Below are 12,385 nucleotides of genomic sequence, written 5' to 3' on the forward strand. Positions count from 1 at the left end.
AGCTGAGTGGCGTAGGTGGCAGTCTGGAGCTTGAGAGTGCAATTATACTTCTGGCATATCCAGCGTCTTTGCAGGCCGTTTCTCGCTTGTCACATGTGCAGGAGACAGCTGTCGATCTCAGCGATTCCCGCCCCTTCGGGAATTTCCTGGGGGTGGTTGCGAACATTGGCTTGGAGCTCGGCTACCCATTTATCTAGATCGTGGATGGTAGTGGACGCGGTATGTTGTCTGATGTGGCGCAGGGAATGGTGCGGACCCCCCCCCCCCCCTCCTTTTCCGCACCTGCATAGTATCGCTAGCGACCTGCGTGCTGAGTATGTAATGATCGCTGCCCAGGCATTCTTGCGTCATGTGCTCTGAGCAGCGTTTTTGACAAATGTGAGGTCAGGGCAGGCGCGTGGGTTGTTGAGGGTCAGTGAGCAGCATCAGGCCCTCCTGTTGGGCAGAGAGCCATACCTATCGGCCTTTTGAGGTTTCCGGGCGGTATCCGAAGGTGGAATGTGTGGTATTGAAATCTCCTAAAATGACGATGGGGTTGCGCTTCGCTAGGAGAAGGGCGGCATGGATCAGCAGGCCGAATTTGTGTTTTTGGCCTTCTGGGGTTGCTGTATACAGTCGAACCCAGATATATTGAACCCACATATAACAAATTATTGTGTATAACGAATCACCCTTGAAAATTTTTGTATACAATTTTTATTTTTATATTGAAATACCTATATATCGAACTTTCTGGTGATCCCCTTCAGATTCATTATATCCGGGTTCGACTGTATATTCAGGACGTTTGAGCCGTCGTCTGTCTTGCTACGGGGGATAATCTTTATAAGAATGTGATCAATGTCGACGGCTTCTACCTCGTGCTGTACTGCTGTGAGGTTTCTGTGCACGAGAGGGGTGGTGCAGCTGCCGGGCAGCTGGCTGTGGAAAGCTTTATAATTGGCATACGTTTCCAGTGACATTTAGTGGTGAGTGATCACTGTGCTTCCCTGTAAATGCGCACTAAGAAGTTAAAGAAGTGCATTCTTAAAAAAAAGATGTGCCACATTATTCTAGTAGGTAGAAAAAAGTGTTGTCAAGTGTGCATTTATGCGTAGGCATTGTCATGTAGTGCAAAAGGGGGTTATTCCTCACCTTTGCTTATTTAGGAGTTCAGGCATCCTGACATGATAAATAAGCTCGTCTACATTTTCCTTGCAGCCATCCAATTCGTGCTGAGTGATGAGTTCTCCCATCTGCGCCCCGAGCAGCGTCAAGCACTCCTGCACGAGGGAACTGGACCACGTGTGCTCAATGCCTTCGTGGAAATCATCTTCGACAACAGTGACAACCGCCTGCCAGTATGTGCCCCCCCTTCCTTAGCAATGATGTCCAAGAAGTGTCACTGGGGTTGTGTTCCATTGGTCTCATTGCAGTGAATTTACCCCTGCTGTCATGGTAGAGCACTGGTAGTTGACATGGTGCCCTGGTTATATGTGGTCCCAAGTTGTGGTGCTTGGAAATTTCTGATAATGCCACGGCTTAGTGCTGGCCGTGCCTTTGCAGATTGTGTCTAATCTTTTCTTTCTGACTCAATTTAAGTAATGCTTACTTCGTTCATCAAGTCATAAGTCATTGGAGCCTTAACCCTGTGAGGGTCAATTTTTTTTGCCAAATGTGACCCCCCCCCGGTGTAAAGTTTTTTTTATTGCGGATTTAAAATCTTCATACTCGCAAAATTTACTGCAGTTTTTCTAAATTGATCATAAAGTGAAAAAAAAAAATTCCATAGGTAAACGTACATTGTTTATTCATGAATACAGATAGACTTTCATAAATGCTTATAGTAAGAATAAAAAAGTAGATACACTGAAATAGATATACAGTCGAGCCAGTTTATAACAAACTTGATAGTTCCACGAAAAGTGGATGTTGTCAGTAGTTCGTTATACTATATGGACTTGCCCTTAAAAACGGTCAAGAATTAGCCGCACTGAAGCTGGTGTCAGCAGTTACAATGCAGTAGCACTTTGGTGCGAAAACCAGTAGCACTTTGGTGTGAGTGTCATTTTTGTTCCCAGTGTGTTCCCACACCTAGCTGCAAACTTTCCTTAGAAACGTTCATCTAAAGAGCGAAATGCAGCGTCGTGTAGCTCTTTCAAAACGGCGCCTGATTCCCATCACCTGTCATTTCGAAACTGCAAGCGCAGCTGCCATCTTTTATTCGACAGCTTGTGATATAATTTACCACCAGCGAGACACGACTGTATTGTGCACATAAGCGAAGCGTTCTAGTTGGTGGGAAGCGTAAACTTCGGAAACTACTGTGGCATGCCGCCATTCTGCGAAGGTCTCGGCATTACGATTGCGTGTCAGCCGCACAAGAGCTGTAAAATTACGTTATCTATCTTGATTAGGGCGAAAAAAGTAGCGATGTCCGAAAGGTAAAATGTCACCGCATACCGTTTTCAGCAATTGGCAATGCGTAAACGAAGCGCCGCCTAACCGTGATCTCCTAATAACTGCGTAGTAGTAACCGCTGACCCTTTGCATAGCAGCGGAGCGTGGTGCAGCGTTCTCGCCAACTCGGGCTGCGTCGACAGGAACGCTTGAGCGGCCGTTGTTCCCATGGTGGAAAGACATAGATGGCAAATACAGGCATAATACATGGTGCAGCATGGACGACAATTGTGCAAAAACGAGTGACGCCGTCGTGGCATCCGATATCTCACCGGTGCATGCCTCGCGCCATGCTGTTTATGCTGTATGCGGCCAGTGTTGCGAGATGGTGCAGAGTGACATAGCCAAAACAGATGGAAATTATAGCCCAAAAGTAGCCAACCATGCAGTCAGGCCTCGGTAGCTTGTTAGCAAAATGTAGCCATAATTTCTGCTAGCGTAAAATAGCAAGAAAATGAGTCATGAAAATTAACTAGTAACATTTTTTTTCTTTTATTCTTCAGCTTCAGCTGAGCCACTTGTTGACTTCAGCTGAGCCACTTGTTGACGAGGGGCTCAGCTGGGCTCTATCTGGAAGCAGTTTCTATAGGGAGGATCGGAAAATCGTAAATGCACTGAAGTGTGGTCGTTATAACCGATAAATCGTTATACATTAAACCTGGATGTAACGAAATTAAACAAAATTCAAAATTTTTAGTTATATCCAGGTTTTTGTTACATGGCGTTTTTCGAATCATCATCAACAGCCTATATTTATGTCCACTGCAGGACGAAGGCCTCTCCCTGCGATTTCCAATTACCCCTGTCTTGCGCTAGCTGATTTCAACTTGGGCCTGCAAATTTCCTAACTTCATCACGCCACCTAGTTTTCTGCAATCTCGACTGCACTTCCCTTCTCTTGGTACCCATTCTGTAACACTGATGGTCCACCGGTTGTCTACCCTACGCATTACATGGCCTGCCCAGCTCCATGTCTTTCTCTTAATGTCAGCTCGAATATCGGCTATCCCCGTTTGCTCTCTGATTCACACCGCTCTCTTCCTGTCTCTTAACGTTAGGCCTAACATTTTTCGTTCCATTGCTCTGTACGGTCCTTAACTTGTTCTGGAGCTCTTAACCCATCTCGGAGGCCATACCCGCTCTTCCTTGGCTGACAAATTGTTCCAAGGGATGGCACGTTTTCTTTCTTTTTTTAGTCAGCACTATCTTCATAATCACTTAATGCGGGATCTTTTTTTTTTTTTTTTTAATGTTTCGGTTGCTATTTTGCCAGTGGTGTGTCTACTGAGCAGGTGTGTCCCGGAGACGTCGTATCCTTGTGGGTGTTTGTGCGGCTTCGTATTTGTGTTGTGTGGTCGGTGCCACCTCCTGTGCCTTTGCGAGAGCCAGGTGGTACGAAGCTCCTTTCTTCGATCTCCATGGTGAACTATGCTGGTGGAGATCGCCAACGCGGTGACGCTCTTGTCGACTGCATACTGAGATGACGTCACTTGTGCGCAAATCCAAGCAAGTCTGTTTGCCGCCAAGCGTACCATGATGCAGGGTATTATTATAGATTTTGTTAAGCTGCTCTAAGCCTAATATTTTTTTGAGCTGAACGAGTTTTTTTTTACTTTTTTGATCCCCGCGAGGTCCGGAAATTCGGTCGGCGACTGTATGTAGCTCCCTAGCCTAAGAATCGCACATTGCTGCCGGCCCGAAACTACGAATTATCCGGATAGAGCTGCGCGGGCTATTCAATTTATCCGATAGAATTTGCAATGAAAATGACGGGACCGTTCATATTCTTCGAATTATCGAGGTTTTACTGTATTCTGATTCGGCACTTGGCTTGTAGTCCTCGTCGGAGGAATCGTCGCTCGACTTACTCGTAGCAGTGAAACCAGCGTGCACGCCCATAGCGTAATCGAACCGTAATCGAACCGGAAACTTTCAGTTGTCCTTCATATCGTCGGCAACGAAGGGCAATTAGGTTTTGCAAACAGTCTGAAGAAAAATGCAGGCATGGCAGTGTCATTTATGTATGGCAACATTGTATATACCAGCACCCGCCTGTGAACAGGTGTAATCGTACCGCTGTGAGCATCAGACAAGCGAGCATCTAGCTGTGACCTGTTGAGAGATTACAAACCAAATAGACATCAGTTTTTATGAGCGCAACGAACAGAAACAGCTCGCGAAATGAAACCAAAACTAACCGCCACGCAATGTGCGAGCGGTCGCGAAAACGCCAGCATGAAGAAGCCGTGGAAATAAAACCGAGACTATGGAGCAAAAAAAAAATAAAAAATCTTGTTATCACACAGGGTGGTAGCACTTGCTAGGCAACAATGAATTGAAAAATTGGCGTGTTTTTCAAACGTGCAGACGGCGCCTTAAATATACGGCATCGACCATTTGGGACGTGTTTGCGGTGCCGTATATTTACGGCATTGACCCTCAAAGGGTTAAGGGGAGATCTCAGGGTGAATGGGTCAAACTACTGCATATGTAGGGCTATTCGTTTACGGGTTTTATATTTTTTTAAATTTGGGGGGGTAAAAATCGCGTTTACTTTTTAAAGGGGAAAACTGGGGAGAATCGGGGGGGGTCTTGTTATCTAGCAGCCGAATGTTCGGGAGTTTTCTGGGAACTGTAACAAACAATGAACACAAGAAGTGGTCTGCATTTGAACACAAATGTCCTCTTTAAATCGCGCAAAATTACCGCAGTTCACGGAGCCATATCTCGTCTTTCCCGCCACTGAGCACCACCGTCTTGGTATCGTTCGAAAGCTCGAAGTTTTGCCGTTCCGCTTCTCAATTCGTCGGTCGCCGCCATCTTGTAACAAACACACAAACTAAAACATAAACACAAAAGAAGTGTGGGTCTGCTGGAGGTAGTCACACTGGCGCTCCGATAAAAGTGAACCTCCAATTGGCTGCCGTGCTGAAAGGAGTCTCCTCATTGGTTGCTGCTGTGGCAGTGGGCAAGATGGCAACCGCAGTTGTCTGCTTCGCCAATGCCTCAAATAGGCATTGGCTTCGAAAACCATGCCGCCGTCTTCACTTGACACGCAGAATTCGGATTTCTGTGAGCTCCCAGGTTAGTGATGGATCGTCGCTCGTTTGAGAAGAACTTTTGGCCGAAGCACGCCTACGGCAAGAAAAATACGGCAATTAGCGGGAGAAGTGGAGGAGCTAAAGTCCCTATACCTTCGGAAAAGTACTGCCATCCTTTGAACAAAGCCGCTTCTCTCTTTCCTGTATCTCCGATTGGACGATGATAGCGCGCACGTTCACTCTCTCTTTCCTGTATCTCCGATTGGACGATGATAGCGCGCACTTTCACTTCTTTATAGACCCATTTTGGGGAGCAGTTTGCTCTAGAGTCTAGAGGAATGAAATGGCGCTTTTGGCGGCGCGCCATACGTTGCCTCAGTGAATGCACACGAATACGAAACCTTTACTGCTTCTGCCCTGCTACTGTGCGATCAGCTGTCGGAAATGCAACTGGGTGTTCGCTAATGCACTACCCAATTCATGCTGCAAAATGTGTAACGATAAAGGGAAGACTTGTTGCGATAGTTCGCTGCAAAAATAGTGGTTCGCATATTAAGGAATGGAATCAACCTGTGTCGCTGCTGCTACATAAGGACTGGCTGTGTTGGCGGCCCTTCGCGATGCACAGCTTTTCTCGAGGATAAAAAAAGAAACTCATCCGCCAGCGCTGTATAGCTAACCTCTAAAGAAATTACTTCAAGTCCGGAACGTCGGCACATAAGAGTGAGTACCGCTCGTTACAAAAGGAAGTAGCGCCACTTACTGACATAGTAAGTTTCTCGCACAGTATACACACAGCCACCCCTAGTCGCACGCAAAGTTATGCCCACTCTATCGCCAACTTGTCAATAATAAGTGAATGGGTGCACACTTGAATCTATGTGCCGAAGCATGAGTGACGGTGACTACACCGACAAGACAGAAATGTTGAAAGCTGAACGTTTCGTCACGGCCCACAGAGTAAGCAAGGGACTAGCGATGATACGTCTTTGCTACAAGCTTACACAAAGTACAGAAAATTTGCATTCCAAGCTTTGTGTGCAGCAAGAACAAATCTGTCACAGCAGAGCACACCCGCGAGCGATTAGGCTGAAAATAAACAATCAGGTAATGGCCGTACCGAGCAACTTTACTGAGTCAGAAACATGACTAGCCGCTGCTTCAAAATGTTTGCCAAATTAAGAAGGAAGAGCACACTGATCCTGATTTAATTCATAAGCGTAAAGTTTGGACAGCTTGGAATACATTTCTAGCCCTGCTTTTAGTACAAACGCCGTATACGCTGCTCGCGCCGTTTGGAGGCTTAATGAGCTCTGAAAGCACTTACATGTCTTTTGAGGCTGCGGCCAAAGCTTCGTGCCGTCCATACAGTCGTCTACGATATGTGTCGAAACGGAGGTTTGCTGCGCCGCACTGGCATCATGCACTTGCATTGTAAACAAGGAGGCAGCTGAGGCAAGCAATGGACGCGTCACCTGGTGATCAAACATGGGAGCGCCGGGAAAAGAGTCAATGTTCTGTTTTTTTTTTTTTCCTGCCTCAGCGTCATGTCGAATGTCCCTCTGCGCATCCGCCGGCGGCGGAGGCGGCGCGCGCCCGGCCTGAAAGCTTCAACGGGGGCTTTCGAGGAGCGCCACCGTCGACTTGCTTTCGCAAGCAAAAAGTAAAGAAAAAAAAAACAAACAAGCGTTGTAGGAGAGGAGACGGCGGTGGAGAGAGTAGATGGCGGTACTTTTCCTATATAGGGACTTTAGGAGGAGCACCCGACCAGCGCCTCCTTTAAAAAACAGAGGCGGCGCTGACCCGACTGAACATGCCGTGCTGCCTTGTACCGTGGATTATGTGCCGCGCTATCTTGCACCGTGTGACTCCAGCAGTGAAGCCGACAATCGCCCTGTGCCATCGGCACCGATAACGTAGTCGACGGCGGCCAACGGAGGGTCCTGCGCGTACAGCTGTGCAAATCTGTAGCCGAGATAGCATCGTTAGAGGCAACGTGGGTTGAAGGTCACCATTGCCGGCGTTTGGTGCGACACGGACACGCAGCCTGCGAGCGAGCCCCAACCATCGACGAGCTTCACTGCGATAACCGAAGATTCACCGGACAAATTGTCGTCTGAACGTTGCACCATTCAGACGCGCTTTAAGTCGCGTTTCGTGTCAGCGGTAATGGCAGAAGCGTGAGCGTTGTGACTCCCTTCGCGCAGTGTCCGCAACTGAACGTAAAGTTCAATTTGATGGATCAGCCAGGCTATGAAATTTTCAAAGCCCACCAAACGAAGAGGCAAAGGTGCAACAAGGTGCCTGACAGCAATGATGCCAAATAATACAGCCCTGGTGCATTCTAATAAATCTGCACTGCTTGCAAAACTTTGCGGCCCGTTTTCTCAATTGTTTCTTTTGTCGGTCACCTCGCTCGTGGAAAGCATAGCACAACAATAGCTGGACTGATTTTGATCCAGTTTGTTTTGCTGTGAGCCATAAACTGTGCTGTACTTTAAGACAGTCTTGAAATGTTTCTTTATCTTTCCATTGTTTTATTATTTCACAATAACTACATGGCTCTATGCAGTGACGCACAGTCATATGCATGTCATGTTGAGCAAAATGTTACGAGGGCACTTAAAATAAAATTCTGTCTTGATGTAGGTTACACATTTTGGCAAAAATACAGGGTATTCCCAGTTCCCTACCATGTTTCATTATTGTGCCAGGCTTTGCACAAGCAAGAAACTTGTAAATTCTTATAAAACAAAAACTAATGAAGATATCTTAAGGAAATTTTAGATTTGTTCTTTATTGCAATGTGCACTGTGTGTGCCAAATTTCAGCCCTTTCTGCCAAGAAACAAAAAAGTTATTTCTCATCCCCTTCTCCCCCCTTAAAAGGCGAAATCACTCCCAGGAGCATGAAATGCCAAAGAGCTTTTCACATATCATGTGAACAACTCATCTTTGCAAACGTCGTTGTCGGGCATTATTAATACATTTAAAAGAAACCAAATTTACATAAAACAACAAATAGAGACGGGCTTGGCAATCGTTTCTTTGCTTTGTTGTCTGCACTTTTTAACAAAGTAATGCACACGGGCATGCTTCGCAGGTGGGATGCTTTATCATAAAGCCCTTGTTGGTGTATATGCGTTGGAAATATGTCCATCCTAGACCTGTCGGGCCTTTCATTCTTGTTTGTTGACCTGCTTTACTGGTTCCCAATACTATACGCTCTTGCTACAAAACTTCGGGGAGAAATCGGCTTTAACCGATTTTATGAATTTCCTTCCGAGTGCAAAAATGGGGAATTACTGGGTTTTACCTGAAAATGAAGGATCCTCTGCATATGTTAATATGAAATTTTGCGTGTTCAATGATAATGTTCTTTAGATTACATAACAAGACATTCAGCTGTTCATCGCGGCACCGGTATCTAACGCATTAAATTTTAGATAGACCTCCAGCTTTCAATGTGCCATTCCTTTTCTGAAGAAATATTGACAAAATGAGCGTATGAATTAGAAATATTGCGGTCTTCAAACGGAATCTAAAAAAATTTGCTTTCTTCTATAGTAGCAATAAAAAATATTGTTCCATTTTTGGTATTTATTTCTTAAGTTATTTTGTTTTTGTTACAGATTTACTGTGCCTAAAATTGGATATCTTGTTGGGGTTGTAAGTTAACTCTTTCCCTACCATGGGGAAAATAAGTGTTTTTTGTATGTTATGGCAGATGTTTTTTTATGAAGGAACTACTGCACTCAATATTTAATATAATACGTAAACAGAAAGCAAAATGAATGCACTTTTCACGCATAAAAGTTTTATTAACGAGATGTACGTCATAAAAAAGATATAAATTGTTAAAATCAAGATTGTGCGATAAAATTGAACAAAGTTTGAAAAGACATGCTTGGTATCTACTAAGAAAAAAATGTTACGAAAATTATGAGATACATAATCTATTGCGATCTATTAGGCACTATCTCCAAAAAAAATCAATTTTTCATTGAACAGGTATTTCGCTACAAAAATTTAACTGCAAGCACTGCAGTTAAGCATGCTGGACTGCGGCCACTGGTTTGTGTTGTCGTCACTTTCAGACTCAAAAGTCCGACGAAAGGCAGCGTCCACTGACTCACTGCTATTCGATGTATCGATAAGATCAGCCGCAGAGGCAGCAGAATCACGATATCTGCAATCTTCCGAAGCGCGCGCGCCGTTACCGGAGCCGGACATTTTTGTGTTCTCCTTTGACGAACGCGAAACTTCGTAGCACGTTTCATAATCACCGCCTCGCGGGGAAAAAGCGAACTGCTTAGAAAACTAAAATATAGTTCTCCTCCTTCACGTCCGATAGCACAGTATGTCCATATGTCCATGAGCGGCGCGAAAGGTCTCATAAGTGGCGTTTCATAAGCAGAATGGAAACAAGAAAGACCATGGAGATTTACAAGAATATGAAGAATTCAGAAGGGAAAATTTGTATGATAACACAAAGAGCAGCGCCTTGCTATTTGAGGCTCGAGCTGGTTGCCTAAGGACAAAGACATACTAGAGCAAATATTCGCACCAAGATGAGGCATGTGTATGCTGCAGCAAAAATCCAGGGACTACTCAGCCCATCCTAATGGAATGCGAAGTTTCACCCAGTAAAACCTGTAGGTAATGTACACCTTCCAGAAGTGCTTGGATTTAAAGTGGATGGAACCATCAACTGGTCAGCAGTTGAGATAAGCAAGAGACATTTAGAGTATTGGTGGAAAAAAAACAGGGAAGAGATTCACATGACTGGATCCGTTACGTGCATAGGTAGCGCGGTACAAGGTAGATAGGGAAGTTTTGAGAAAGAGAAAAAATATGAAGATGTATACAAAAATGCTAGAATGAAAAGCATGTATAGTGTACCTGATTAAATCAATTAGGGGCTAGGTGACTATTTGTCATTGCCCCTTTTCAAAGGGGATGCCGATAAATCATCATCATGATCATAGACCACAGTAGGGCTGTGTACAAAAAAAAAAAAAAGGTTAATTACATTGACATGGCAACACGAAGCTGTATAATGTAACCGGCATCCTGTTGTGAAAAGCATTAAATGTTGCCGACTGCTCAACATGAAAGTTAAAGGAATGTAGCCATTTCAAGTCTCCTTGCTCAACTAGTTTCTTTACACGTACTTGCTGCACATAGGTACATGACATTCAAAGTGCCAAAACTGTGACTACGTCACTTGTTTTTTGTTGATTTGACTTGCATAGAAAAAGAAAACCTATGGTGCAACGTTCGGCGGTGGCTTTTTGTTGATGGCCAGGCTGGTAATACCTTGCAATAATGCAACCTCTGTGTAGCCCTTACAACACCCTATCATATCTTTTCTGCCTTGTCCTTCACAGTGCAGACTATAAAAGGATGGATTTTCTTTTAGGTTGACAAGGAAGAGGTGTCGCTAAGGCGTGTGATTGGCTCCAAGAAAGACCAGTATTTCCTGAACAAGAAGATGGTTACGTGAGTGATTTCTTTGCTGTGCTGTTTTGGAATGAGGAATGACTGCTGCCTTGCTCTGCAGAAGGACGGATGTCATGAACCTCTTGGAGAGCGCCGGTTTCTCGCGGAGCAATCCCTACTATATAGTAAAGCAGGGCAAGGCAAGTTTTAATGTGGTGTGGTCGGTTGTCGTCTCTAACTGTGGTTGTGTATGCAGATCAACCAGATGGCCACAGCGCCAGATTCACAACGGCTGAAGCTGCTGCGAGAGGTGGCGGGCACACGGGTGTACGATGAGCGGCGCGAAGAGAGCAAGGTGCTGCTGCGGGACACTGAGGGCAAGCGCTCCAAGATTGAGGATCTGCTCAAGTACATTGAGGATCGGCTGCAAACGCTCGAGGAGGAGAAGGAGGAGCTCAAGGAGTACCAGAAATGGGACAAGATGCGCAGGCAAGCACTGGTGGCATGAATTAGCCGGTGGGGACAAATGTTTGGAGAGTGCACTCACCGAGAGAAAGCACTGTATTCCGCGGGCCTTTGCATGCAACTTGCAACTGCGAAGGGCCTACTAAATTTTCTTGCTCGAGAATTGTGCCTTACTAAGTTCATGGTTGTGCACGCTGAATTCGACCAAATGCAGCATTGGCTTTGCAGGTGCGATCTACAAACTTTTGTTCCTGACGGTACATGTGCTGTTGTAACGGGTGTGGAGTGTACTTCAAAGGAGTACTGGACCAAAGTTTTCCAATTAAATAGAAAATAGATCATTCATTTCTTGAGTGTTCTAGGTGACACTCAGCAAATATAAAAGCTTAGAAATGACCTGCAGTGATAGCTTGGTGGCTGTGGCGTTTCGTAGCATAACTAGAAGTCATGGGTTTGATCTTAGCTGTGGCGAGCGCGTTTAGATGGGAGAAAAATGCAAAAGCATTTGTGTACTTAGATTTATGTACATATTAAGGGAACAGGGCAAGTCCTATACTTGCCATCCATTTTTAGGCATGTTCATGACCCATTTTCTTCGGAACTGAGCAAGGCAAGATAGTCATACTGGTATCATTGTATTCAGAATTTGCAGCTCTTGTAACAACAACAACAAAAAAATTGTTCCTCTGGAATACAGCCAAATTTCGATATAACGAGCCTCGACTTAACAAAATTCGCGACGTAACTATTTTTATTTCCCAATGTTAGTTGCTTTCGAAACCGTGTATTTCTTTTTTTCGATTTAATGAAGTAATTTCGCAGCATGGTTTCAATTTAACAAAATTTTTGGCCACTTCAAGAATGTACTTAGAGCTTGCATGGCTAGTAAAGCTGTAAAGCTAGCAAAAATCTACCATATTTACTTGCATAATGAACGCACTCGCGTAATGAACACACCTCCACTTTTCCAATCAAGAAGTGTGCTTTTTCTATTCCTCG

The 12,385-nt window shown here is 44.9% G+C and overlaps 1 protein-coding gene across 1 annotated transcript in view; it reads left to right on the forward strand.

The window, feature by feature from the left end:
• LOC119435227 (structural maintenance of chromosomes protein 3) overlaps positions 1 to 12,385 on the forward strand; it is a gene marked incomplete at its 3' end in the record, with an annotated part of 47,232 nt that overhangs the window by 11,212 nt on the left and 23,635 nt on the right. Inside the window, exons 4-7 of the mRNA XM_037702144.2 lie at positions 1,201 to 1,340; positions 10,902 to 10,981; positions 11,043 to 11,121; positions 11,178 to 11,410. Of these exons, the coding sequence (XP_037558072.2) occupies positions 1,201 to 1,340; positions 10,902 to 10,981; positions 11,043 to 11,121; positions 11,178 to 11,410 (532 nt within the window). The remainder of the gene's footprint in view (positions 1 to 1,200; positions 1,341 to 10,901; positions 10,982 to 11,042; positions 11,122 to 11,177; positions 11,411 to 12,385) is intronic.

Source organism: Dermacentor silvarum, unplaced genomic scaffold, assembly GCF_013339745.2.
Source record: "Dermacentor silvarum isolate Dsil-2018 unplaced genomic scaffold, BIME_Dsil_1.4 Seq549, whole genome shotgun sequence".
NCBI lineage: Eukaryota > Metazoa > Arthropoda > Arachnida > Ixodida > Ixodidae > Dermacentor > Dermacentor silvarum.